Genomic DNA, 27255 nt, shown 5'->3' on the forward strand with positions numbered 1-27255 from the left:
AACCTTCCCTCCGCCCGCGCCGTGCGCACCTGGGGCCTGGCACCGCAGTGTGGAGGTGGGCGGCTGTCCCGGGTCAGACCCTTGCACACACGGGGTCAGACGCTTCCGCTCCTACCCGGGCCCACGTCCGGGCGCTCCAGCCGCTCACCCCCTGCCCTTCTCTGCACCTTCCCCTGGTGGTCGACCCCCCTCCCCGTTTCGACCCTCCCCCGAGTAACCGTGCCGAGAAACCCAGAAAAGCTGCTAATTCCGAGCCGGCTGAGAGCAGGTCTGGGACACTTTGGCATTTGTCCCAACTGTCTAAACCTCCTGGGCTGGAGGAACGGGACTCCCTTCTGCCGGGAGCTTGGGCTCTGGCGCTTGGTTAGAAAACACCACATTGAGGCTGTGGTGATCTGAAGGGCCAGAGTCCAGGTGGCCAGAGTCCAGAGTCCAGATGGGCAAGTTGGGGTCCTTGGTGTTGAGGAGGCTCACCCACACCAAGGGTCCCATCCTGAATCCAAACTTCACCTTCCTCTGCTCCCACCAGGATCCATGATCACTGGCTATCTCCCATTTGTTCCACACCTTGGTTTGGCCCATCACTGTTTCAGAGATTGTTGAGTCTGTCCTACATGCTTAACCCTTTAACAGTTTCATCCCCATTTCACAGATGGGAAAGCAGAGGTCCAAAGAGGTTAAATGACTTGCTAGAAACCTCACAGCTAGAACATGACATAGTGGGAATTGGAGTCCAAGTGCCCTGGCCTCAGTCAGCCGCTCTGCTATTCTGCCTCCCCCTCTGAGGACCACTTAGTTTCTAGGAGACAGCAAGCTGGTGGTTACTATGGGAACCAGGCTGATGTAGTGAGTACAGAGTTGGTGTCCAAGCAGCAACAGGAACTGTCCCTCCCATAGAATACAGTTCTTGAGTTGTAGGTCCTGAACTCCAGGTAGTAGATGTTCAGACCTTTGGTGTGGTGATGGTGTGTTACCCTGGACACTATCTCTGCAAACCAAGAGCCCCAGGGGAGGATGTGGTCCCACAGTGAGGCTAAAGGGCAAGACAGGGCAGACCAGGGAGCCTCATATTCCTGTTTCCCCCAAAGTTGCTCCCATCGCACCCACTCTGCAACCTGCTGAGTGCATCCTCTCTTCAGTAAGGAAGGTAGGACCATAGTGGGGCACAGGGCCATGCCAGAGGACTCAAGAGCTGGGTGGACACTTCATTTTTCTCAACTGTAAAACCAGGATACGCTAGTCCCTCTCCCACAAACAGCATTGAAAAATTAATAAAGATACAAAGCATAGAGTTCACTAGCTGTGTGGTCCTGGACAAGTCACTTAGACTCCCTGAGCCTCTATAAAGTGGAGATAGTAATAAGATCTGTCTAATGGGGTTGTTGTAAGGATTGAGTAAGTAAATACAGGGCTTTGAACAGGCTCTAAGGACCATCTAGAGTGTTTGCCATCCTATTTTTAGTCTCCAGGGGTTCAGAAAGGCTGCCTGTACCCCATACCCTTTGCCAGGTACTTGGGGAGAAGCAGAGGCAGAAACAGGACTCTCTGGGGTGCCAGGCCTCCCCTACTCAAAGACCCAGAGCCTCCTCCTGGGCCACAGTTCTAGGACCCAGAGCCTGGGGCTGGGGCGGGAGGAGTGAGGAGGCAGGCCCTGCTGGCAGCCATGCAGCCTGTCAGTCCCTTAATCTGATCCCCAAGGAACAGCGAGGAGGTTTCACTCTGGATGACAAACGAGGAGGGGCGAGGCCTGCCCTGCCTGGACTCCGGGTGAGTAATGGCCTTGCATTAAGATATTAGGCCTGGACAGGGAGAAATGTGCTCCTGCCACCCTAGAAAGGCTGGGAAGAGCTGGAGAGAAGAGGGGGCTTTGGGAGGACGGAGCCCTGGGAAAGGCCAGGGAGTGCTGGGGGGTTTCCAGAAAGGTCTGGGAAGGAGGCTGGTAAGGGACACAGAGGGAGGGAGCGGGGAGACGGGAAGAGAAGCAAGCTCCAGAGACAGAGAGAAGGGCAGAGGTGTCTGAGAGAGGCAGGGAGACAGACACTAGAGCAGAGGTGGCACAGAGAGGAAGCTAAGGAGAGAAGACATAGAGGGACAGAAGCAGACAAAGACTGGGAGGGAGGGGAGGCAGGATGAGAGAGCCTGCACTCACAGGCCAGGGTGCTGTCTGCTGGGGGCCAGAAGGTGGGCCGCCAGAGGGACCCAGACTCCTAGTGGGGGCTGTGACCCCAGCCCACTAAGAAAGGCCAGGCTGGAGGCAGGGCTTTATAGCTGGCCCTTTCACATCCCTCTTCCTGAGCCTGGAGGGCACTGGGTACCAGGGCAGTCCTGGTGGAAGTGGCTTACTGATGGGCAGCGCCTCCAGCCATAAGGAGGGCTCTTATTCCTGGGCAGACTGCTTCCTGGAGGAGAGCGGATCCTGGCCCTCATGGGATTGGAGGGACAGGGGCCAGCACAGAGGGCAAGTTCCAACCCTGAGCTTCTGTCACACTTTGAGGCAGGGCTGACAGGTCAGGGTGCCTCTGAAGGAGATGGAGCCAGCTCAGGGCAAGGTTTGGCAACAATGCTGCCTAAAGACAAGGGGCCAGCAGAGATCAAAACAGACACCCCAGGAGCCACCAGTCCTCTCACTACCTTTCAGCCTCACCTGGCACCCCAAGAAGGCCTTCCCTGCGTGGGTTCAAATGCTAGCTCCAACCTGTGACCTGCTGTCCCTCTAAATAGAGTAGGGTGATAATGGCTCCAAGGGCACAAAACTTCTGAATGGATCCCTTCATATGCCTAGAACTGGAAGGGCCCATGAACTTCAAAGTTTACTTTTAATTTTATTTCCCCAGCCACAACAGGCCCGTCTGTGTAAGCAATATGACCGCTACAGCAGGGTGCAGTGGCACACACCTATAATCCCAGAGACTCGGGAGGCTGAAGTAAGGAGGATGGTGAGTTCAAAGCCAGCCTCAGCAACTTAGCAAGGCCCTAGAGGACTTGAGATGTGGCTCAGTGGTTGAGCACCCCTGGGTTCAATCCCTGATACCAAACAAAACAAAAGGACAGCTAGAGCCTGTTTCTGCCCCTCCTCTTTCTTCCTCAGAGGGGTCTGCACATGCTCAGAGCTGGGATCCTGACTCACCTAATAAGCTGACAACCTCTCCTGCCTCAGAATCCTCGTCTGCTGAGTGGGTTTCCTGTGAGGCTCAGTGCATTGAGCTCCCCCCTCTCAGCATCACCTGGGCCTGCAACCCGAGCCCTGCCCCACTCAGCTCTGGGGATGATGCCCTCAGACAGCTTCTACTTGGTTTGGTTTTCTGCTGTCACTGTCTTGAAATTGTGTGTGTAGCCCGGGATTGAACTCACATATGCCAGGCAAACGCTCCACCTCTGAGCTACATCCCCAGCCTTGAAATTCTTAAGAAGATGTTGACAAAGGGACCCTACAATCTAGGGTCTGCCCACTTGGGTTGCCCAGAGTCGTGGCGTGATCAGGGAGGGGGTGATTGGATACAAGGAGGGCCAGTTTGGGGGGTAAGTGGGTACACAGTGGAAATATCACGGCGTGGGCAGAAAAAGCAGTAGGTTCATCTCTCTGAACCCCAGAAAATTCCAAGGCAGAGCAGCTGTGCCCTTCTACTGAATAGGCCTGCGAGCGTGGGGTTGGGGGCTTGTCCTGCAGAGAAGCGCTCCTGGAACCGGCTTCCGCCCATGGTTACCCGAATAGCTGCAGTCACTGAGCGCTCCCTCCAGCTGCCCCAAGATCTCCCCTGAGCTGCCCAGCGGTGATGTGGTCCTTTGTTTGGGGCCAGCCCTCAACCTGCTGGGCCCCGAACCGCCCGCACTGCGTCCCGCTGCCCCCCACTGCCCAGCCCTTCAAGGCCTGCGTCTCGCACGCAGCCACCAGGAGGCGCCCCAGGCCGCAGCACCCGCGGGGCCGGCGTCGGGAGGGGAGCTGCCTTGGCCGCCGCTGCACGCAGGCGGGGCGGCGCCGGGCAGACCGCTGCCCTGCCGCACGTCGCCTCGGCGCCTCCTTGCCCNTGCTCGGCGCCTCTTGCCCCCTGGCCTCAGCCCTCTGCCTCCTCTGGCTGACCCTCGCCACACTGTGGGACGAGTGTCCCACCGGAGTCCTGCCCCTAGGTGCCACTCCAGCCCCCATCTTGGTCAATTTTTCTGGTCCCTCCGGTTCCCGCCCACAGAGTCGCTCCGGGCCACACTTGCTGCGGACTCTTTCCTCTGAGCCTCCACCCCTCCCGGTGCCCACGCCGGACTTGTCCAGACTCGGGTCGCCCGGCCTGGGGGCAGGCCGTGGGGGCGCGCTCTCTCGGGACCAGCTCCCTCCTCGGGCTCCTTCAGGGCTGGCTGATGTTCCACCTGGAGCCCTCTACCCTTCGGGAAGAAACTCGTTTAAAAGGTGTAGCACATACATCCGCATGATTCAAAAGTCAAAGCAATTAAAAATAAAAATTCTTTTTTTGGGGGGGTGAGTACTAGGGATTGAACTCGGGGGCACTGGACCACTGAGGCACATCCCTAGAGACAGGGTCTCACGGAGTTGCTTAGCACCTCGCTAAATTGCTGAGTCTGGCTTTGAACTCATGATCCTCCTGCCTCCGCCTCCCGAGCTGCTGGGATTACAGGTCAAAATTAAAATTCTGACATTCCCACCCCCTGGTTTCCCACCACACATACCCCCAGAGGGGCGCTTCCTGTGTAGTCTTCTAGAGAAAACGATGTGCTGTTGGAAGGAAGGAAGAAGAGAAGGCTGGGTGTAGCTCGGTGGTAGATCTCTTAGCACAAGGCCCAGGGCTGGATCCCCAGCACTGCACACCACACGCATGCTTCTTCATAGCACTCATCCATTTGAAGTGACTTGCCTTCTTTTTAATGATTGCTGACCATCAGCCCATAAACTCCAAGAGGGCAGGGATTGTACCCTGGTCCAGCTACCATGAACTGGAGAACCATAGACTGAATTCTGCCTTTGTTGTCTGGGACAGCCCCCTGGTGCTGGGCACCCTAGTAGGTGCTTTGCATGGTATGTGTGTCGGGGGGTGCTCAATTTGGCCTCTCAACACTCTGTGAGGGAGGTACTGGTATTCACTCAATGGAACAGACGAGGAGACAGACTCGGAGATGGGCGGTGATTTGCTCAAGGCCTCGAAGCTGGCCTGTGGGAAACTCTTTTGCCCCTGCCCCTATTCCTTTTCTCAAGGCCCTGGCTTTACTTCTGCCCTACTGTGGTTCATGGGGGAACCTCAGGCCCAGGTGAGGGCTCCAAGCTGAGGATCAGACCCCTCGGTACCACCTGAAAGGATGGGGAATAAGCTGGGGCTGGCCCAGGTTCACAGGGCCCTGCGGGCCTCCAGAGCCAGGCCCCTGTGCAGTGGCAGTGCAGAGCCATGGTGGCTGTGGTGGTCACACAGTTGTCAGAACCCCTTCCTGGAGGCCCAGCATCTCTGCTGGCTCTATGCCTGACTGTCACTCTGTTCCCCAGCGGCTCCTTGTGGTGGCTGCCCGCCTCCCTGCCTCCCATTAATCATGTGTGCAGGATTTATTTTCTCCAGCAATTGATTTCAGCAAATGCAATCTGGGTGTGCCCGCAGGTGGGCAGCATGATCTTTGCTGCCGGAGTCACGGAGCCCGGCTTTATTGTCAGGCTGACAGGCATGATTCTCCAGCTGGCACCCCCACAGCAGATGCCAGGCCTGGCCAGGACACTAGGGACCCTGGAGACCAGCCCCACCCCCACATCAATATGAATCCTGGGGTCCCAAGAGTCCTGGAAGGTGCAGCTTGTCTCACTTTTTTACTGGGGTTTTGCCAGCCCCACCTAGGGGAGGTGTGGGGAAGGTCAGCCCTCTCTGTCCCAGCCTTAAACAGGCACTCAGAGGTCTTTTCTGAGGATTCAGGTGGTGGCTCTTTTCAATTTCCTGATCTGGGGAGGATTTTGTCCTTCCTCCTGAGCACCCTACCCCCAACACCGCCAGGCAGCCCAGCCCTGGTTCCTTTGTCCGTCACAGAGGGACCCATCAACTGTGCAAACCTGCCCCCAACGCCACACCCACAAAGCAAGTCCTCCTTTCTCCCGCTCCCTTGTCCCCTCATTATCCTCTGCCCCTCGATTTAGGCTGCCTGATACAGCAGCCTGAGGCTGAGTAAAGGACATGACTCTGAGGCCAGGCAGGAGTACAGGCCTCTTCAGGTCCCCAGTTGGTGCTCCTGGTTATCTGCCCACGTTCAGCCTTGGAAGCAGAAAGGGAAGGGGCTGGGGCTGCAAAGGGAGGGCTGCCCACCTGCCTGGCCCTGGCCCTCACTAAGCCCTTTGCAGCCCACATACATGCTCTCCACTGCTTTGGGGTTCCCAGGGACCCAGGTTCTAGCCTGTGGGCACCTGTCTTCTCCTTTTCTGGGATCCCCCAGACCCAGCCTAAGGCTCTGGCTCCCCAGCTTGTCCTGCCCAGCTGGGCCACCTCTGATGCTGCAGATAATGCCTGCTGTTGTGAAGCCATTACCCTGCAAATGTACCGGCTTCTGTGTGTGTGTGTGTGTGTGTGTGTGTGTGTGTGTGTGAGAGAGAGAGAGAGAGAGAGAGAGAGAGAGACAGAGCGCACGCGCACAGGGACAGGTTGGCTGCAGCAGGCAAAGTGCCCTGTTTAAGCCTCCCTCACTGCTGTAATTGCCTTAGGGGATTTATTGGCTTTGTGTGCCCGCCCTGCACCCTCCATGGCCTCCCTCTGGTGCCTGCCCTGGCTACAGGGCTCTGCTGGACCCTGGGCAAGGGGGGCTGGAGCTCTAAGCAAGGCCTGGATGTGCCAGCTGGAGAGTGGGTGAGGCCTCAGTGAGAGGCCCCTGGTGGAGGTCCAGCCCCTCCTGCCCTGTGCCTGGCAACCTAATAGAAGGGGGAGAGTGGCTGGGGCACCCCAGGAGGGCTCCCAGACCTCTGGGGCTCTGAGGTGTCCAACCCATCTGGGGTGCAAGATGCAGAAGGGACTCTGGGGAGACTTTTGTGGGCCTGGGGCCCTGGTTTCTCATCTTTCTCTCCCTCCAGGACTCTGGTCTCCCAACATCTGCTGTGTCTGCCGTGGGCAGACCTCTACCCTTAGCTGTCATTAAAGCTGCTCTCCCTCCCTCCTCCTGTAACTCCTTCCCCCATCTGCCTCACAGCAAGGTCTCCCTCAGGATGATCCAACCCTCTGGTTTCCAGAACCTTCCACAACCTTCAAACTTTGTGTCAATACCTTGGCAAACTGCTGCAGGTTTTGTAGTCAGGAGCTCCCAACCGTGCTCCAAGCCCTGCAGAGTGGACTCAGGAGGCAGGGTTGATGGTCAGGGGTGCGACCTTTAGCAGCATGTGGAACCAAGTTTCATATCTTTTCCCATTTTTGGCAGTGTGGTCTTGGTCAGTCAACCCAACCTTCAGAGCCTCAGTGACCTCATCTGTAAAATGGGTCTGACAATGTCAGACTTAAACAGTTATGGTGAAGGTTTCATACATCGTAACTTCATGAAATGGCCTTTATTTGACGACATTAGTAAACATTTTTGGGGTGAAATATTGCATAAACAAACTCTGTTGTTGATAAGATTTCCACTAGGTGTCTGCACTATTTTTTTTTATTTTTTAAATAATGTCTAGTTGTCAATGGATCTTTATTTATTTATATGTGGTGCTGAGAATCGAACCCAGTGCCTCACACATGCTAGGCAAGTGCTCTACCACTGAGCCACGACCCCAGCCCTGCACATTTTTTTTAATACCTTCAATGTTTGATATTTGTATAAATGCTACCTAATAATTTTAGAGAATTCAAGCAATACAGGAAAGCACCAAGAAGGAAGCAAACCCCAAAACAAAGTAACTGTAAGTCTCAATTGCAGCTTAATATTCTCAATATTAAATTGTTACTAGTGAATAGCCACCATGACAAAAATCTTTTTGCATTAACATAGAAGTTTAGGCACAGATTGACAGAACTGTTTCTATAAGGAGGGGGTCTTCGTGAAAACTTTTAATCAAATTTATTAAAGCTAATTTTAGTCTATTTAACAAAAGAAAATGAAAGGAAGTAAGCCTGAAGGGGACCCTGGCTCCAGCGAAGGTCTCTTCTTCATGGAGATGTTTCTAGAAAGATCGTGAGATGTTAACGAAATGTCGACCAAAGAGAACCTGTGATGTAGGAAGATGTGTAAGTACGTAACAGAGATGAAAGCGGCTAAGTTAGCAAATTTCAGAGACACAGCCAGGCTGAGAAAAGGGAAAGAAAAAGAGATCATGCAAAGGATAAATAAAAGGAAGAAAAGACGATGACGAGGAGGGAGACCTGAGGGTGAAGAAAAGGAACTGGCAGGACTGCGGTTCGCATTCTTTCAATCACAAGGTTAAACAGGGGTCTTTGGTGGCATGGGCCGTGGTCTAGATGCATTCGTGACCTGTGGCCAGTGTCCAGGATATTAGGTGAGAAGGGAGGGGGAAGCGGGGGCTCCTTGGCCACTGGAGCCTTGCATGCAGATTCCAGGACCAGCCCCCTCTCCGAGGCCCTGCAGCCTGCAGGGGCATCCCCTGCTCCCCCTCCCAGGCAGCGCCTTTGCCTCTCCAGTGTCCTCTTGAGTCACCAAGTGAGGCTTCCTTTTGCAAGGAAGCAAAGCAGAAAACCAGAAAGACAGGCAAGCCCAGGGAGGCCCATGAGCAAGGTAGCCCTGCTCGGCCAGCCTCTAGGGCGGGGCTGCACACACCTGGGCCCCCTCATGACCTTACTCTCATTTTCTGGGCTCCTCCATCTCCCTTGATGCCTCCCAAGCTCAGGCCCAGTGCCCTTCCCAAGCTCATGCAGGGAAACAGGGTCCTAGCCACTCCCATACATTTACAAAGTGACCCGGAGCACTGCAGGAAGTCCCACTCACTGACTCTAACTTCCCAACGGGCTGGGTGTTATTATCCCATCTCCCAGACGAGGTCAGAGGAACATGAGGTCAGGGGAGAAGTCCGTTAGTTTCCTAGGGCTGCTGTCACAAGTTAACACCAGCTGGGGGGCTTAAGACAGAGGCCAGAGGCCTGAAATCACCAGTCAGTAGGGCCCTGCTCTCTCCAAGCCTCTGTGGGAGGTTCTGATGCCTTCTGGTGCTGCTGGCAATTCCTGGTGCTCCTTGACTTGCAACTGCACACCTGCAGGCTGTCAGGCTCACGCGGGTGCAATCAACCCTAGACTCAAGCTCTGAATCTCCGCCTGAGTGGCCTCTCCTCATAAGAAGACTCACGGCAGCCTCTCCTCACGCTTCAATGCATCAGAGGCCAGCGAATGGCCACTTTGTGCCTAGGAGGCCCCTCTGGTGGTCACAGAACTGGCAGAGCTACAGGTGCCACTGTGCTGATTAGGGACACTGCCCCAAAGGCAGCTGGGGTGATCTTGGGTAGGTTTCCCTCCCACTTCTCTGTTGCCCATTAGAATAGCCCAGGAGGTTAGGGTCCTAAGTGGGGGGGCAGACAGGGTCCTTCTCCAGAAGGACACCTGTAGAGATGCTGCATAGTCATTTCTGCCCAAGGGTGGCAGCCTGAACCTCCCCTCCAAGTTCTTCAGGCCCAGGCTCCCCATCCTCAGAATACAAGAGAAGGTGCCGGGGCTCACCCACCTGGGCCCACAGGAACTTCCTGCTGGCCTTTCCAGAGAGTGAGAAGGCCCAGGGTTCTTCCTTCCCACTCCCTCTCCTTGAAATGGGAGGACTGGGGCCAAGACTTTGTTGCTGCCTGTGGGAGAAACTAGGGAAACCGTTGTGACCTCAGAGGACAACCTGGGTTTCAGGGAGGGCCTGCAGGTGGCAGATGGGTCAACTCTGCTCCCAGACAGAAGACCTGGGACCTGGAGGGAAGGTGGCAAGTGGGGGGAGAAGAGAAATCATCACCAAAAGTTCTTCCAGGTCCCTCTGTGTCCCTCCCACCCCCTCCCTCCCCTCACACACACACACACACAAAAAAAAAAAAAAAGAGCAAAGAGAGGACATGGGACCAGCAGGAGATGGAGGCCAGACCGACTCTGAGCTGCCTTCTTTCCCTGCAGCTGGAAGTAAACCTGTGAAGTGCTGAGAGCACGCAGCCCCTCAGAAAAGTGTCTTGAGCCAGGTGCAGTGGCAGGCACCTGTAGCCCCGGGAGGCTGAGCTTGAGCCTGGGTAACCTAGCAGGATGCTGTCTCTTTAAAACAAATGAACAGATGCTGCTTCTCTGTCCCTGACTCAGTCTCAGAGGGGAGGAATGCCCAGACCTGCTGAGGATGGTGGCCCTCGGCCAGGCAGAGTAGGTGTGGGTGTGAGAGATGGAAGCCTAATGGGCCTCTGTGTGGAAGGGGAGTCAGCAAGGAGGACAGACCTCAAAAACCGGGCTGAGGTTGAGGCCCAGGGGACAGAAGCAGCCTCTAGCAGGGAGAGGGCCATTTAGCACATGCACAGGGTCAGGCTTGGGTCCAGGTGTGTGTGTGTTGCAGGGCAACTCAGGGATGGGACAGACAAGGCCTGCTGCCCTGCTGCCCTGCCGCAGTAATGACCAAATTCACAACGGCAGGGGGCTCTAACTGGTTTGTGGAGATTTGAAATAACTTAATTTTCCCAGGTACTGCCCTGAGCCACGCTGGTCAGAGATCCCCTTCCCAACGTCAGGTTGGATTCAAAGCCAGCTCTACCCACAGCTCTAACCTTAGATCCTTCTCCCTCTGGGGGCTAGCCAATGAAATCAGTCTCTGCCTTGATTCCAAGTCTTCTCCCTTCCCCCAGCTCAGTCAAGCTTCAGAAGCTCTGATTAGGGATGAGATGGTGAGTAGGGGTCCCTCCTTCACCCTGGGTTCTCTGGTGTATGGTGAGAGGAAGGAGCACTGGGCTCTGGACTAGCGTGGGCCAGGGGGTCCCGTGGCAGCTCAACTGCTGTCTAGCCAGGCAGGTGCAGTGCCCACGGTCCCAGCCTCCCACGATGGAAGGCTGGCTCAGGGCTGCCCTGGGCACGAGGCCTGTTCTAGAAAGTCCTGCCTTGGTTTAATGCTTTGCTGTCTCTGTCTTGAAAACTCTTAAATGTTGGTCCAGAAGCCCTGCATTTTATTTGCACTGGGACCCCCACAAACTCTGTGGCTAGTCCACCTGCCCCACAGGTCTATTTTAGCAACGTGCTGCCAAAGACACCAGACCATTCTGGGTTTTGTTACCCCATACTTCAGGGTTCCCAAAAGCCTGAAGCCACTGGTCTCATTCACACTTGGGGGTCAATTATGGGATTGCCTTCTGCAACTACTGAGGGACCAGGAGCCTCACAGTGGGGTCTAGACGTCCCCTCCCCACTTAGCAGTCCTCACCACACCTCCACTCCAGGAATCCCTGGCTGGTCATTGAGCCTCTGGCCACAGTGAGCTCCAACTGGACACTGAAATGCCATCCTCTTCCTCTCGCCGGAGAATTCCTTGACTCCTCTGCGGATCCAGCCCTCCTGTCCCACTGGCTGCAGAAGTGGAGGTAGGGGTTGTGCTGCTGCAGAGGCTTCTCTCCTGTTCACTTGGGAAGAGGGGCTGTGGGGACCAGCTGGGTTCTGACAGGGGCCTTGAGCCTACCACTAGGGAGAGGTTGGATGCCCACTCACCTGGACTGTGAGACACTACACCCCTCAAAACAGGCAACATCCTGCAATGTAGAAAAGACTGCTCGGTGGAAGGTTACATGATAGAGAATAAGAGGAACTACAGGGACAGTGACTGTCTCCATCACATCTTGGGGCAGAAGCAGAGAAGGAACACGTGCCCACAGGTTTAACAAGATGACTTCATAAGGTATGCATCTAGATGCGGTCTCAGGAGGTGACCTGAGGTGGAGGATGGAACTGACCAGGACCTGGGGGTGAGGTATACACAGAGGAGAGGGCCCTCACATGAGAACAGGAAGTGGACAGAGGAGCCAGAGCATGCAGGGGTGGCGTTTGGGCAGAACTGCAATCCACACTGCCAGTGGCAGTGACTGGGTTCTTACCTTGAGTCAGGGCAGAAGGGATGGTAGGCAGAGCCCACACTTCCTGGTCTTGCTGCGTCTCTGACCTTCTGCCCTGAAGAGGAGTTTGGGCAGAAGGGAGGTGGGGAGGCAGAGAGGCAGGGCAGAGGCCCACATGTGCTCTGCTGGGGTCCAAGCAGCTGAAGGGGCAAATGCAGGCTGTGTTGAGCTCATACCCTCTCTGCCACGAATTTGAAGATCATGGATAAAAAAAGATACCCTGTAAGATAGACAGAGACTCAGGCGATTATGAGTGATTCCCAGCATTCAAAAACCCACATAATCCAAACCTAAATGGCTTTTCCCGACATTCCTGATGGGGTACTTTCTTTAGGAAGTGTAGTGGTAACTGGGGAGGGACGAGGGACACATATCCTAGTGTGCGGGGAGATGTTGACAGTGCTCTGCTTCTCAGGGTGCACTGATTCCTGCGTTTGAACACTCCCACCAAAGTGGCCCTGGGCTTGCCAGCATTAACTGGGGTGCCAGGTGTTTTTCTGGCCCCAGGCTTTTTGCAGGACCAAAGGGCACACCCTGCCCCAGGTGGTGACTCCATTCCAGGAGAGCTGCTCATTTGTGGCCCTTCCTGACAGATTCCCTCCTGCCAGATCAGGGTCACAGCAACTGAGAACAATGCTGGACAGGCTGAGCAGGCAGGGACAGGGGTCTGGGAGAGCGTCAGAAGCTGCTGGGGCCCGTGCTCCCCGAACTGGGCCACTGTGGGGCCTTTTATCTCCCGCTTTCCTCTCTGGGCCACTCCAGCGCCCCCCGCCCTTGCTTCTTCCCACCCCACCAGCCCCAGTGCGGCAATTACGGCGTTAATTAGGATGCTTTGATCATCTTTAGAAATGGCCACACTAGGCAGGGACGCTGCCAAGCAATTTGGGGCAGAGGGGCTGGAAGCTTAGTGGCTTCCACAGGGGGTGGGGCTGCTGAGGACCCCCAGACCCCCCCTGCCCTCCTCCCTTCAAGAGTATCTGCCCCCAGCATAGCCGTAGACTCCTCAGGGGGCACAGGCAGATGGGGATCCCCCCTCCCAGCCCCTGCCCACTAGCCCCCCTCTGCCTGGCCCTGGGCCCAACCGTCAGCTCTTCTCCCCTGTCTCAGCCCCTTTGATGGAGCCGCAGAAACAAGGGCTCCTTTGACAGAAGGGGGGCTCAGAGCCGGAATGATGAGGCTTCAAAGGTGAGGGTCGAGCCCACTACCTCATTCCCTCCCCCAGTCCTGGCCGCCCTCCCCCTTCTGTCCTCTATATAGCCCCCACAGCCCCATTTCCCTGCGGGCTCCTAGGAGGTGAGGGCCAGGTGAGGCACAGACCAGGGGAAGTGGGGAATTTTGATGTAAGGAACAGGGTCAGATGATTTGAAGGACAAAAATTCTGTGCCCAGGGGCAGAAAGGCAGTGGGTGGCAGACAGGATAAGCACGGGCAGGGTAGGCCCCAGAGGAAAGAGGACGGGGTCTCCTGCCCCAGCTCCTGGTCACCATGCTGCTGGCTGCGCTGCTGCTGCTGCTGCTACCGCCCCGCCCAGACCCCTGGTCTGCCTATGGGCACCCACTCTACATGCGCCTGCCCCCCAGCACCCTGCAAGGTGAGCCTGGGCTGGTCTGGGGGAGCGACTGAGGTGGGAGGGGCATAGAGGAAGTGGGGTTCCTGGTGTGGAAGGCAAACCTGTCACCCCCTCATCAAGGCCTTTGGTGACTTCTCCCCACCTCCTGAGAGAAGGGGCCAGGAACTGAGATACAGAGAGGAGAGGAGGAGCAGATAGGCTGGCGGGGGAGCAGAGCTGGAGAGCGATGCCAAAGGCATCAGGAGAAGGCTCCAGACCTAGCAGACAGCAGGAAAGTGCTGCAGAGCACTTCGGCTGTCTGGGCCCAAACGCGGGCAGGTGAACCACAGCCGCTTCCTGTTGATCTGCCTGAGTTCTGGGATATTTATATCTTGGGGTGATGGTTTTCCTCCTATGTTTTTAAGGACAAGTGCTTTTGAGAGATTCCAACCAGTTTATTTGAATTAAGGAGATATCTCAGGCTGAGAATCTGAGACCATCTGCTTTGAGGCTTGGGCCTGGGGCCCTGGAGCATTCCTTCCCCCCCCCCACCCCCAGGCCCTCTGGTAGCCCAGCCTGCTTCCCTGTGGTCCCCCAAGGCAGGGCTCAGGGCTGGGGCAGACTAAGACTCTGCCCCAACCATGCTTAATTTTGTGTCCATGTCCCAGCAGTTCTGTCAGCCCAGGGGACCCAGGCACTGCAGGCTGCCCAGAGGAATGCCCAGTGGGCAGTGAAGCGGGTGGAGATGGAGATTCAGCACAGACTGCACACCTGCAGAGGTGGGCTACTCACGCCCCTCATTACCCTGAACTGCACTCATTACCCTGGGCTCTCTCTGTCATCCCTCTCCCTTATCTTCAGACCCCCCTCTCTTGGGGACAGACACTGCTGGGGCTGGAACCACACTACTTATAGAGTTCTCTCCAAGTGGAAAGGGCATACCAGCTTGGGGCGCAGCATATGGAAAGGCAGGAGGTGGGAACAGGCTGGACTCACCTGTGACTGGTGAGAGATTCATGGCTGCTGAGAACCTGTGGGCTAGCAGGTGGGGTGCAAAGCAGGTAGAAGAGCAGAGGGCGCTCAGGCCCTGCCTAGGGAGGAGGAGCCACAAGAGGGTGGCAGTGAGGTTCAAAAGGCTGTTTCTCAGCAGGACCTGGACACCCCAGGCCTCAAGCACCCCTCCTCCAGGACCCACCTGAACCAGGTGAGGCTAAAAAGGCTCAGGGGGCAGGGCAAAGAGCAGGGTGGGCCTCTACGTGAGGACAGCTTGAAGTTGTCCCTCACGATGTTACTTCTGCCTTTCTAGGGTCATGTGGTGAAAGGAGCCCTGGAGCTGCCAACGTGTCGCGGGCTCATGGACGCATAGTGGGGGGCAGCGCGGCTCCCCCCGGGGCCTGGCCCTGGCTAGTGAGGTTGCAACTCGGCGGGCAGCCTCTGTGCGGCGGTGTCCTAGTGGCAGCGTCTTGGGTGCTCACAGCGGCGCATTGCTTTGTGGGGTATGTTGGTGTTCCTCGGCACCTGCAGACCTAAGTCCCCAACCGTGGGTCCGGGACTAGCCAGAAGACTTGAGAGAGAGCCGGTCTCTGCTGCCCCCTGGCGGAGGCCTGTCCAGGTTCAAGGAGCCGGCACCAGACAAGCCAGCATGCAGACCCCAGCCCAGGGCATTGACCTTACCTGGAGGATGGCCCTCCCGCCTTCCCTACCCCCGCCCCACCCTGAGGAGGATCAGCCAGGGTTGCTGGGTGGTGCGGGTGCGCTCGGTGAGGGTCAGGCGCTCCAAGGGGCCTCCTGCGTCCTTGTCCTTGCTGTGATCAGTCCCGCTCACTCTGCAGCGCTTCGAATGAGCTTCTCTGGACTGTGATGCTGGCTGAGGGGACCCGGGGGGAGCAAGCCCAGGAGGTGCCAGTGAACCGCATCTTGCCCCACCCCAAGGTGAGAGATCAGTCCCCAAGCCCGGAGCTGGAAACAGGACCCCAATTCCATCTTCCTTGACATTGTGCTACTACTCCCTCGTCCCATCCCAGTTTGACCCGCAGACCTTCCACAATGACCTGGCCCTGGTTCAGTTGTGGACGCCGGTGAACCCCGCGGGTCCCGCGCGCCCCGTGTGCCTGCCCCAGGGGTCCCGGGAGCCCCCAGCCGGCACCGCTTGCGCCATTGCGGGCTGGGGAGCCCTCTTCGAAGGTACTGAGCGGGCAAGGCGGGGATGAGCCAAGGTGTGTGTGGGAAGAATGAGGGCCGAGGGGATGGAGTTTGGGAGGCCAGAGTGTAAAGGCACACGGCAAATTATTGCCCAGTCTTAAGGGAAGGAATCAAAGAGGGCAATGGGAAGGGCCCCAACCCTGAACCCCTTCCCTCTTCCCTGTAGACGGGCCTGAAGCTGAGGCGGTGAGGGAGGCCCGCGTCCCCCTGCTCAGCGCCGACACTTGCCAAAGAGCTCTGGGGCCTGGGCTGCGCCCCAGCACCATGCTCTGTGCCGGTTACCTGGCCGGGGGCATCGACTCATGCCAGGTATGAGCCCAGACTGATTGGAGGGCTTGGCTTGGGCGGCTTTGCAGGGGCAGGATGGCCTCCTTTCCTCCTGGAAAACTGCTATCACTCAGTTTCTCTGAGCAATTATGTCCTTATAGCTAAAATGGGTACAAAAGAGCTCAGAGCAGACAGACCCTTCCAGGTGTAAGGTGGGCTTGGGGTGGTGGTGAATGCAGTGAGCTCTTCCTTTTGGAGCTCTCTCCTGTACCCCAGGGTGACTCTGGAGGGCCCCTAACCTGTTCGGAGCCTGGCCCCCACCCCAGGGAGGTACTCTTTGGAGTCACCTCCTGGGGAGACGGCTGCGGGGAGCCAGGGAAACCTGGGGTCTACACCCGTGTGGCTGTGTTCAAAGACTGGCTCCTGGAGCAGATGAGCGGTGAGCGCCCCCTTCCAATTCCCTCCTCCCCACAGTGCCCCGCGAACAGCCCTGGGACAAGTCTGCCCCCTCCTCACCCTAGCGTTGGTCCCTAGCTCCCAAAGGGCTGCACCGAGGGCTGGGAGCAAACATAGGGTGAGCTGGCCTCTGCCCCGCCTGCAGCCGCTTCCTCCACTCGTGAGCCCAGCTGCAGAGAGCTTCTGACCTGGGACCCGTCGGAGGAGCGACTGGCAGACGCCGCCCGGCTCTGTGCCTTCTACGCCCGGCTGTGCCCGGGATCCGACGGCGCCTGTGCGCGCTTGGCTCACCAGCAGTGCCTTCAACGCCGACGGCGATGCGGTGAGTCGGTTCCCCCGGCAGGGGCAGCGCCTGGGACGGGAGGCCTGGCCGCCTCTGACCGCCACTCAGACCCTTGTCCTTCCCGCAGAGCTGCGCTCTCTGGCGCATACGCTGCTGGGCCTGCTGCGGGGCGCCCAGGAACTGGTGCGCCCTGGGCTGCGGCGTCTGACCCCCGCCCTGGCTCTCCCGGCTCTGTGGCTCCGGCGGCCTCCGCGGCACCCCGTCCTCGAGCAGCGGCTACACTCAGGTACCCCGCGCCCTCCAGCCCCGCCCCGGCCCTGGGCCCCAGTCCTGCGCGGCGGAGCCGCTTTCTCCAGCTGACAGGTCCCCTAACCCTGCCTTCCCCAGGATCCAGGGCTACGGGAGTGTGGTTCCAGAAGCCGAGGCCAGAGCAGCGCGGGGCGACGAACAGTAAGGACGCCCCCTGCCGGCCTTCCCGAGGGGTGCAGCCTCGGGGCCAGCGGAGCCCAGAGGGGCTTCAGGCGTGGAATTCTGTGCTAGGAGGGGTTCCCCATCCGGCAACGTCGCAGGCTCTCTCTCCCCTTGGTCCCGGTGGGGCGGACGAGTTAAGCGGAGAATTATGGCTTTGGGTCCTCATCGGCGTCAAAGAGCTACTCCTCCTTGCGTGGGTGTTTAAGCTCTCCGAGCCTCAGCTTCCCACCTGTACTGAGCAGAGGATGGCTGCCCCCGGACCCTGACCCTGGGCGGGAGGCCGACTCCCTGTTATTCCAAGGCCTCTCCCCTCTGTGCAGGCTGCCCTGGGCTGGAGCCCCTGAGACAGAAGTTGGCTGCCCTTCAGGGGGCTCATGCCTGGATCCTGCAGGTCCCCTCAGAGCACCTGGCCATGAACTTTCAGGAGGTAGGTCCCCAGGCTTCCTAGACTCCTTCATGGTGACGTGGGAAGGCTGGCATGATGCGGGCCCTGAGACAGAGGAACAGAGTCCAGCCCTGACAGGTGGAGGAAGGAGGGACATTCACCCCACTGCAGGAGACAAAACCCAGCCCCCAGCCCGGAATGCCCCTGCCCCGCCCCCAGGGGGGCCCAGGGAAGTGGATGGGGGACCACTGTGTGTGCGCTGGGGCATGGTGGGTATAAGCAGAGGGAGTGGAGAGGCGTGGGGTGAGGGCGCATGGGGGTGCCACTGGGTAGAAATCAGCCAGGCCTGAGTCTGGTGAGTTTCTGGAGTCCAGGGGGAGGGGCTGACTCCCATTGCCTACTTGGGCCTGGGTTTCTGGGTCCCTGATTACCTCGTCCTCTACAGGTGCTGGCAGATCTGGGCTCCAAGACACTGACTGGGCTCTTCAGAGCCTGGGTGCGGGCAGGCCTGGGAGGCCGGCGCGTGGTCTTCAGTGGCCTGGTGGGCCTAGAGCGGGCCACACTGGCTCGAAGCCTCCCCAGGCTATTGGTGGAGGCCCTGCAGGCCTTCCGCCTGGCTGCCCTGGCAGAGGGAGAGCCCGAGGAGCCCCAGATGGGTGTGAGGCCGGATCCAGGGCTGGGGAGGAAGGAACACCACGCACTCCACCCTCAGGTTCCCCCTGCCAGGCAGCCGTGGTGAGGACCTGCTGCTCCCGGGCTGAGGGAGGCAGGAATCATCGCAACAAGCCAACAAACTCACCGCCCCCTTTGGCACGGGGCGGGTGGGGTACTGGGTCTTCCCAGGAGTGCCATCAGAGAATTGCCGCTGCTTTAATAAATGTTATTTATATTCTGTGGAGACTATTTGGAGCTTTCTTGGCTGGGGAAGCAGTGGGTGGGCATTAGATCTGGGGGTGGGCAGAGTTTCTGGGAGCAGTTGGCAGAGATCACAGAGAAATGGGAGAAGGGGCTGCTAAGCCCCTGTCTGAGCATACACTCTGTCTCCTGGGAGGCGGCAGCTGGCCTGCCTGTCACCACTCCCGTCCACGGCTGACTAGTGTCTCACCACTCCCACCCCCTCATCACCTGCCTTGAGGTGTCAGATTGCATTTCCGGCTGCCTCTTCCCCTGGGCCCCCACCCCCACCCTGCACCTGTCCCCTCTGCTTTCTGCCCTCATTCCACAGCCCTGCAGGGCACACACAGACAAGGGGACAGGATGGAGGGCCCTGTGCTGACACTGGGGCTGCTGGCCACCTTGGTGGTGTGTGGTAAGGGCATCACCCCACCCTGGGGTCCCTCGTGCACCCACCTGGACTCCCCCTGCATGGCCCCCTGCTTGGGATCATGCCCAATTCCCACTCCCACTCTGCCATGTCTGCCTGGGAGGGGCCGACCTCCAGGGTCCCCATGCCCAGGAGGTGGTTGGATCCCCTCTGTTCAGCCCAGCCCGATGGCCCAACAGGATCTCAGGGCCGCTTCCTTCCTGGGCCCCCTGCCCAGTGCCCGGTTGCCATCCCTGGCCCTCCCCAGGCAGCTGGGGCCTGAACGAGGAGGAACGGCTGATCAGGCACCTGTTCACGGAGAAGGGCTACAACAAGGAGCTCCGGCCCGTGACCCGCAAAGAGGAGAGTGTGGACGTCTCTCTGGCTCTCACTCTCTCCAACCTCATCTCCCTGGTAAGAGGCCCCTCCTGGGCTGGGCTGGGGAAGGAGGGTAGCTTCTCCAGTGCTGGATAGCCGTGGAGGAAGCTCACCTAGGGCAGCTTCCTCCCTGGAGACACACTGTCACCCCCAAGCCCTGTGTGCTTCCAGCACTCCAAGGCTGGTGTCCCTTCCCCTCCAGCTTCAGTTCTGTGGCTACCATGCCACACCCATGACCTGCCCTCCTGCTCCCTGGCCTGCCTACCCACCCCTGAGGGCCTGGCTGCCAGGGTTCCCTGGTTGCAGCCACATGAGGTACCGGGTGGATGTGCGCAGCAGGTAGAGACGTGTCCCTTTGACAGACAGCCCTCCTGTCTGATTCCAGAAAGAAGTGGAGGAGACCCTCACTACCAACGTCTGGATAGAGCACGTAAGGAGAATGCCCCCCTCAGGGCCAGGAGTGGGGGTCCAGGGCCCAGGGTCCCCTGTGCTCTCTCCCACTAGGGGACCTCTAGTTTGCCCTGGATACTGTCTCCCAGAAGGGCTTAGTGCCTCCCTACAGAGAGACCCCAGGCCCAGATGCCCTTCTCTCCCACCTAGACCCCTGCTAGCTCTGATGGCAATTTCAAGAAGATTAGAATGGATCTTTGGGGAAATTGTCACTCTACTCTGATTTTTATTACAAGACACTCTTAATAAAAGTGTCAGAGCTCTCAGAAGTTCCTAATACAGAAACAAATAGGAAATAATACTCCTTACATTGTGTAGTGCACATTGTAAACAGCTGTTCGTGACAGACCTGAGTCCTCACTTTTTACCTGCCTCCCTCCTCATCTGCCACAGCTCCCAGGTCCTGTTCAGTCTTTCCTGGTGGAAGTGGGAGTGATGAGGAAGGCTGGACAGCAGCAGAACCCACTGCTGACATGCTTTTTGGGCTTCCAGGGCTGGACAGACAGCCGGCTACAGTGGGATGCTGAAGAATTTGGGAACATCAGTGTCCTGCGCCTGCCCCCTGACATGCTGTGGCTTCCCGAGATTGTGCTGGAGAATAAGTTGAGTGGCGCCTCCCTTTCCTAGGCATTCTCCCCTCTCCTCCAGCCCCAAGTTCTCCCCAACCCTGCCAGGTCTGAGCTTGTCAGTGCTCACAGTGACATGTGTCCCTGTCCCCAGCAATGACGGCTCCTTCCAGATTTCCTACTCCTGCAATGTGCTGGTCTTCAACTCGGGCTATGTGTACTGGCTGCCTCCCGCCATCTTCCGCTCCTCCTGCCCCATCTCTGTCACCTACTTCCCCTTCGACTGGCAGAACTGCTCCCTTAAGTTCAGGTGCGCCCACCTCTCTAGCCCCTCACCGCCAGGGCCCCCTGGGCAGGCTGGAGGAGGTGAATGATCAACCCCCACCCACCCACAGTGGCCCTCTGTTCTAACCCTCTCACCTCACTGGCCCACTGCGGCTGCAGGTCACCCTCTGTCCATTGCTCTCCCCAGTTCACTCAAGTACACGGCCAAGGAGATCACCCTGAGCCTGAAGCAGGAGGAGGAGGATGGCCGCGCTTACCCCGTGGAGTGGATCATCATCGACCCGGAGGGCTTCACAGGTGCTGGGAGCAGCGCGGGGTGTGGGGAGGCCCTGTGACACACTCAGGAGTAGACACAGACCCACCGACACCTCTCAGCCACACACCTAGGACTCGGTCGCTCACGACAGACACATCCGACCCTTGGAGGACCACACACCCAGTATCACACAGGACACCCAGCGGCAGAGCTGAGCGGGGACAGCCGCTGCCCCACCCAGGGCAGAATACTCTTCTGGGTGCAGCAGGGGTCGCTGAGGACGGGTGTGGCCCACAGGAGGGGTGGTTGGTGGACACCCCAGGGGTGTGGTGGGGGAGTGGGCTGTGACACCCGATGGGGTGACTGTCACCCCCACCCCCTGTCTTGACCAGGCTCAGATCTATGGGGCCCACTACTTACCCCTGACCATAGGGTCCTGCCCATCTCAAGGCTGGGACATCAAGGGAGGCCCTGTTATCCTCAAGACCCAGGGGGAGGAGAGGCCCGGTTGACGTCAACTGAGTTTCCTTTTGACATGCGCAATAGCTGGGAAGTCTTTTTTACTCCAGCTGCACACAGTCTAGCTGAGACGCGCTCCTTATTGACTCTGTTTGGCCTCAGCTTCAATTTTTCCCAGAGGGGAAAAAAACAGTCACAGAGAAAACGTCCCCTGGGGACAGACACCCACCAACACAACCTGAGACCTCCACGCCTCCCCACCTCTGACCCTGCGCCCCGGGCCCCTGACTCCACCAGCTCTCATCCTGCCCCTGAGGCCCCAGTCCCTGGGACCCCCCCCCCCCCCCCCCCCCCCCCCCCCCCCCCCCCCCCCCCCCCCCCCCCCCCCCCCCCCCCCCCCCCCCCCCCCCCCNCACCTGGCCTGATCCCAAGGTGTCAATGTCCACCCTCAGAGAACGGGGAGTGGGAGATAGTGCACCGGCCAGCCAGGGTCAACGTGGACCCCAGTGCCTCGCTGGACAGCACCAGCCGCCAGGATGTCACCTTCTACCTCATCATCCGCCGCAAGCCGCTGTTCTACGTCATCAACATCCTGGTGCCCTGCGTGCTCATCTCCTTCATGATCAACCTGGTCTTCTACCTGCCGGCCGACTGTGAGCTCCCCGCCCGGCCACACCCAGGCCCCCTGAGGCCTCTGGGGCGAGGGCCTTCCAGCACTGCCTCCTTGTTTCCCCCGGGGCCACAAGGTGTCACTCCTGGAGGCCCTGCCTGGGGCACCCGGCCTGAGGGCCAGGAGGCCAGCTGGGGGGAGGCCCATGGCCCACTGAGAGCCCCAGTGCCCAGGGCAGGGGCCCACTCTGCCTCTCTCAAGAAGCTTTCCAGGGGCCCCGGGAGAGTGGCCAGGCAGAGACCAGGCCTGTCAGGGTCACTGCTTTGGGCCTGGCATCCAAGAGGCCACAGCTGTTGACCCAATGAGTGGGCCAGGGGCCTCTGGGAGGCTGGGATGCGGGAGCAGAAGATCAGCCTGGGCTCCTGTGGCTCCAGGAAGCAGTAATTTTACAATTTCAGGACATTCACCATGAGCCACCCAGTGCCTGCCTGCCTGTGGCAGACGGTGAAGCCACAGGCCTGGGTGGTGGCCCTACTGGGGGACCATTCTAAATGGTGGTAGGGGCAGGGTTCCCGGAGGAGGTGGAGTTTTGCCAGACAGGACCACTGTGGGAGCAGGTGCAGGGGGGAGGGGCGGGGCTGGGGCACATGTGACCCTCCTGCCCAGGAGCTCAGGTGGGAAGGGCAGGGCAGGGCAGTGCTGGCTGGGTCCTTGCTGGAAGGGTGGCATGTGGGGTGTCATCGTGTGCTGTGCAGATGTCCCAGAGCTTTCTGAAGGAGGGCGACACACGCAGCTCTGTGATTCAGAGGGGTAGCGGGGTGTCAGGGGCTGGGCTAGCAGTGATGGTTGGGGGTTTGTTTTGTTTTGCAGTGCTAGGGGTGGAACCCAGGGGTACTGCACCACTGTGCTACACCCCCAGCCTTTCTTTTTTTTTTTGAAACTGGGTCTTGCCAGCCTCGAACTGGCTATCCTCCTGTCTCAGCCTCCCTAGCCACTGGGATTCCAGGCAGGTGCCATGGCACCTGGTGACAACTAGCATCCATTCAGCACTTGCCTGGTATTGACACTCCCGTGAGTGTTGAGAAAACAGGCACAGAGCAGTTAGGCTACTTGTTCCAGGCCATCCCACCAGTAAGTGGCAGAGCTGGGATCTGAGCCCAGGCACTGCAGAGCCACAGCCTGATGTTGATCAGTCACCATGGCCTTGTGAACAGTGGTGGCAGAGCCACTGTGGTGGGCCCTGTGGCTGGAGGTCTAGGGTTCCAGCCAAATCTGGCTCCCCAGGTGGCGAGAAGACGTCCGTGGCCATCTCGGTGCTCCTGGCCCAGTCTGTCTTCCTGCTGCTCATCTCCAAGCGGCTGCCTGCCACGTCCATGGCCATCCCCCTCATTGGCAAGTGAGTGGCCCACGCCTGGCTTCGCCCACTCCCGGCCTGGCCCTGTGTGCCCGCCGCCCCCAGGCTCCAGGCTGCCTGTTGCCCACAGGTTCCTGCTCTTTGGCATGGTCCTCGTTACCATGGTGGTGGTGATCTGTGTCATCACCCTCAACATCCACTTCCGAACACCCAGCACCCACGTGCTGTCCGAGGGCGTCAAGAAGGTGAGTGCTGGTCACAGCCAACAGCTGGAAGTGGTGCAGGGCCAAGCTCAGGAGAGGGGTCAAACAGGGGCGGCGCCAGCCTCCGCTGCAGGCCGAACCCTGAGAGGCCAGGCAGGGAAGCACGCAGCCGGGTGGGCTTTCTCTGACGCTTAAGAACAGGCAAAAACAGTCTTTTTCTTTTTCTCTTGTGGCACTGGGGGTTGAACCCAGGCTTCAGGCAGGCTAGGCAAGCCCAGTACCACTGAGCTACATCTGCAGCCCTTCCAAACCCGGCTTTGATGATAGAAGTCGGGATGGTGGCTCCCTCGGGTGGGAAGGGATTGAGAGAGAGGCATCTTTGGGGACAATGCTTGCTATTGTGTCTGGGTGGTGACTACACAATTGAATGCAACTGTAAAAATTTATCCGGCTGCCAGGCATTGTGGCGCATGCTTATAATCCCAGCTACTCAGGAGGCTGAGGCAGGAGGGTCACAAGGTCAAGGCCAGCTTGGGCCACTTAGACCCTGTCTCAAAACAAAAATAATAAGGGCTGGGGATGTAGCTCAGGAGTAAAGCACCCCTGGTTCAATCCCCAGTTCCAAAAAAATAAAGAGAGAAAAAAGAAGAAGGTGGAGACTGGGGTGCAGGTGCTCAGGACAGGGCTGTCCTTGCCTCTTAGGCACTGCAGGGCCATCAGGCTGTTCTGGGACGGCCTACGACTCTTTGCATCTTTAAGTATTTAAAGGGAAGAGCTCAGCATTTGGGGCATTGATCTTGCTGTTTTGTTGGTAGTATTTATTTTCAGTGACCAAGTTTTGCTCTGTGCTGTGAGTAATGAGGGGAAATTTAGTAGGGGATTAGGGAAATAAGTGACAGGGTCAGGGGAAGGAGCAGCTTGTGGCAGCCAGAAATGGGAGACACAAGTATGAGGGAGTGTGAAGGTCACCCTGCATTTGTGAAGCAGCCTTTCTTGTATCCTCTGGGCCACGGAAGCTCTTCCTGGAGACCCTGCCAGAGCTCCTGCACATGTCCCGGCCGGCAGAGGACGGGCCCAGCCCCGGGGCCTTGATCCGGAGGAGCAGCTCCCTGGGCTACATCTCCAAGGCTGAGGAGTACTTCTCACTCAAGTCCCGCAGTGACCTCATGTTTGAGAAGCAGTCCGAGCGGCATGGGCTGGCCCGGCGCCTCACCACTGCCCGTGGGTCCTTGGTGGCTTTGGGGCATGGGCCATCTATGGAAGGTGACAGGGCAGGCCTCACACATGCCCTTTGGCTCATGTCCACAGGCAGGCCCCCAGCAAGCTCTGAGCAAGCCCAGCAGGAGCTCTTCAGTGAGCTGAAGCCCGCTGTGGAGGGGGCAAACTTCATCGTTAACCACATGAAAGATCAGAACAGTTACAACGAGGTGAGGGGCGCGGGCTGCAGCGCACAGTGTCCACGTAGCGCACTGGCTGATCGAGCGTGTCCTGCCTTAAGAGGTGCTGCTCCCCCCACATCCACACCCCGACTTCGATGGGGGAGTCCATGGTGGGTACGGATCCCAGGCCTGTATTCCTGTCTAGCTGCCCAAGCAGCACACCGGCCAGGCATCCGCAGGGACACACATGGCTCCATGGTCCCGCCCTGGCCAGGCCATACTCTGAGCATTTCTTGGGTCCCTTCTTTCTCCCACGGCTTACCTTTTCTGTCCCTGCCCAACCCCAAGCCTGCTACTCCGGACAGAGCCAGATGTCCACAGGCAGGCCCAGCCATATGTGGTCGTTTACTGTGTGTAACTTTAAAATTCTCCCTGGAGAAAGTCTCGTCTCCAGTTTGTGGCCTGGAGCTGCCAGGAGCAGCTGGGAGCACTCCAAGAGAGCAGAGGGACCTGCCCATGTCCTCAGGCCCCTGAAACCCTGCAGTATATCAGCGAGGGTGGCTGTGGTCTCCTCCCCCAACAGACACAATGACCAGTCCTGCCTGTGTCCAAGGGGCCTAAGCCCTTGCTGGGGACCATGCCAGCACATCCCATCCGTCCTATGTGCTGCCAGCCCAAGACGTCCTCACAGACACGTGGAGGCCAGGCCAACACTTCTGTTGCTGGGCCCTGCTTGGAGGTCCCCCCAGACCTGCAGTCTGAGGACCCTCCTCACCTCATGGTGTCTGCCCCCTCCTCCAGGAGAAGGACAGCTGGAACCAGGTGGCCCGCACAGTGGACCGCCTGTGCTTGTGTGTGGTGACGCCCGTCATGGTGATAGGCACAGCCTGGATCTTCCTGCAGGGCACCTACAACCAGCCTCCACCCCAGCCTTTCCCCGGGGACCCCTTCTCTTATGACCTGCAGGACAAGCGCTTCATCTAGGGTGGCCCCGCTGGGCAGCGTTGTGGACAGTGAGTCAGAGAGGAGAGGCCAGCTCAAGCCCTGGGCTGTATCTGCTTGTCCTACGAGGCTGGGGCCAAGGTCAAGGCAAGGCCCGGAGCAGCCCCTGCTCAAGAGCAGGAGCCACCTATGTGGGCTGAAGGTAGAGTAGGCTGGAGGGTTTGGGGAGAGGAGGAGGCTTGCTCAGGGACCAAGGATGGTGTTACTGCAGCCAGCCTCAGGGAAAGAGTGCTGTGAGGGTCCCACAGACGGTGCCCTTCTCCGCCTTCCCTCCCCAAGGGGGCAGAGCAGGCAGGACTCTGGGCCTGTGCTCCCGGCTCCCCCTGCTCCCCCACCTTCAGCTTGGGCTTCTGAAGGCCCAGCTGGGGCCGAGGGTGGGTGTCTTCCTCTCTCCCGGGCCTGGGGAAGGAGGTCTTCTGCAGGGTGGGAGCAGCAGGGTCCAGTGTGATTTTTCTAGCCCTTTCTGCTGTAGGTGCTGTGGGTCTCTCCAGGAAGCCGGGGGCTGGTGTCAGAGGGCTGGTCTTGCCATCCACCAGGGTCCTGGTCTTCCTGAGGTCCCATGTATAACCCTAGAGTGCTAGATCTCGGACCCCCTGGAATGAGTGCTGCTCCTCCTCCCCACAGTAGGGTTGCCAGGCAATCTTTGGGACATACTTACTCTAAGCAATGATTCATTTTTATCTAAAATTCATATCTAACCAGGCAACCTGTATTTGTATTTGCTAAATGTGTCAATCCTCTCCCAAAGGGAACCCCACTGCCTCCTATCCCAAGGGCCAAAGGCTGATGCTGTAGGAACCCTAGTGGTGGTTGGCCCACCTCCAAGATAGTCCAGTGACCCCTACCTCCTGGCATTCACACCCTGTGCAGTCCGGTCCACCCGGAAGCTGGCTGGTGTGTGTCACCAGCAGAATGAGGCGGAGGTGATGGTAGGTCACTTCTGGGATAAGGTCATAAAAGGCACAGCCAGTCCCGTTCACACACAGTAACTCACTCTGGGGAGCCATCTGGGAAGCTGAGGCCCTGGGGAGATGCCCACATGGCAGAGAACAGAGGCCTCCAGCCGACAGCCACTGAGTGAACTTGGAAGTGGATCTTCTTGCCCCAGTGAAGCCTCCAGATATCACAGGCCCCTGAAAGCCCCTGAGCCAGCTGAGCTGCTCCTGGATTCCAAACACTCCAAAACAGTGTGCAATAATAAATGTTTGTTGTTGTAGGTGACAGAGTTTGGGATAATTTGTTACACAAGGAGTGTGACCTTGACAGAGCTGCAACTCAGCTCTTAGCCTCAGTTTTCTCATCTGTAAAATGTATGTGTAGTAAGTCCCACACATGGGTGTTGGGAAAGTTGAATTGGCTAGTAGGGGCGTTTATATTCATTTGTAGGCCTCAGGGGGCTC

At 58.4% G+C, this 27255-nt stretch overlaps 2 protein-coding genes and 1 long non-coding RNA gene across 6 annotated transcripts in view; all 3 read left to right on the forward strand.

Moving 5' to 3' along the window:
• LOC125618297 overlaps positions 1–12848 on the forward strand; it is a 14029-nt gene extending 1181 nt beyond the window's left edge. For both annotated transcript variants that reach the window (XR_007349544.1, XR_007349545.1), the window contains exons 2-3: positions 11333–11473; positions 11631–12848. This is a non-coding gene — a long non-coding RNA (uncharacterized LOC125618297). The remainder of the gene's footprint in view (positions 1–11332; positions 11474–11630) is intronic.
• A 432-nt stretch (positions 12849–13280) lies between these two features.
• Positions 13281–18495, forward strand: Prss56 (serine protease 56). The gene is made up of 13 exons (XM_048808741.1): positions 13281–13588; positions 14218–14325; positions 14697–14750; positions 14853–15042; positions 15379–15478; positions 15571–15730; positions 15915–16057; positions 16292–16454; positions 16617–16793; positions 16882–17040; positions 17142–17204; positions 17546–17652; positions 18056–18495. Exons 1-13 carry the CDS (start codon positions 13483–13485, stop codon positions 18347–18349), a joined length of 1824 nt encoding a protein of 607 aa, XP_048664698.1. The 5' UTR covers positions 13281–13482; the 3' UTR covers positions 18350–18495.
• A 336-nt stretch (positions 18496–18831) lies between these two features.
• On the forward strand, positions 18832–27042 carry Chrnd (cholinergic receptor nicotinic delta subunit). Of its 3 annotated transcripts, XM_048809002.1 has the most exons (11): positions 18832–18919; positions 19182–19327; positions 19677–19721; positions 20234–20343; positions 20462–20617; positions 20780–20889; positions 21760–21960; positions 23202–23313; positions 23402–23516; positions 24491–24901; positions 25655–27042. In XM_048809002.1, the coding sequence occupies exons 1-11, from the start codon at positions 18868–18870 to the stop codon at positions 25835–25837; spliced, it is 1641 nt and encodes a 546-aa protein (XP_048664959.1). In that variant the 5' UTR covers positions 18832–18867; the 3' UTR covers positions 25838–27042. The 3 variants fall into 3 exon arrangements, with proteins under 3 accessions (XP_048664959.1, XP_048664960.1, XP_048664961.1); XM_048809003.1 differs by lacking the exons at positions 18832–18919; positions 19182–19327; positions 19677–19721 and having other exon boundaries at positions 20262–20329; XM_048809004.1 differs by lacking the exons at positions 18832–18919; positions 19182–19327; positions 19677–19721; positions 20780–20889; positions 21760–21960 and having other exon boundaries at positions 20262–20343.
• The last annotated feature ends 213 nt before the right edge of the window (positions 27043–27255 follow it).

Source organism: Marmota marmota, unplaced genomic scaffold, assembly GCF_001458135.2.
Source record: "Marmota marmota marmota unplaced genomic scaffold, marMar, whole genome shotgun sequence".
Lineage (NCBI taxonomy): Eukaryota > Metazoa > Chordata > Mammalia > Rodentia > Sciuridae > Marmota > Marmota marmota.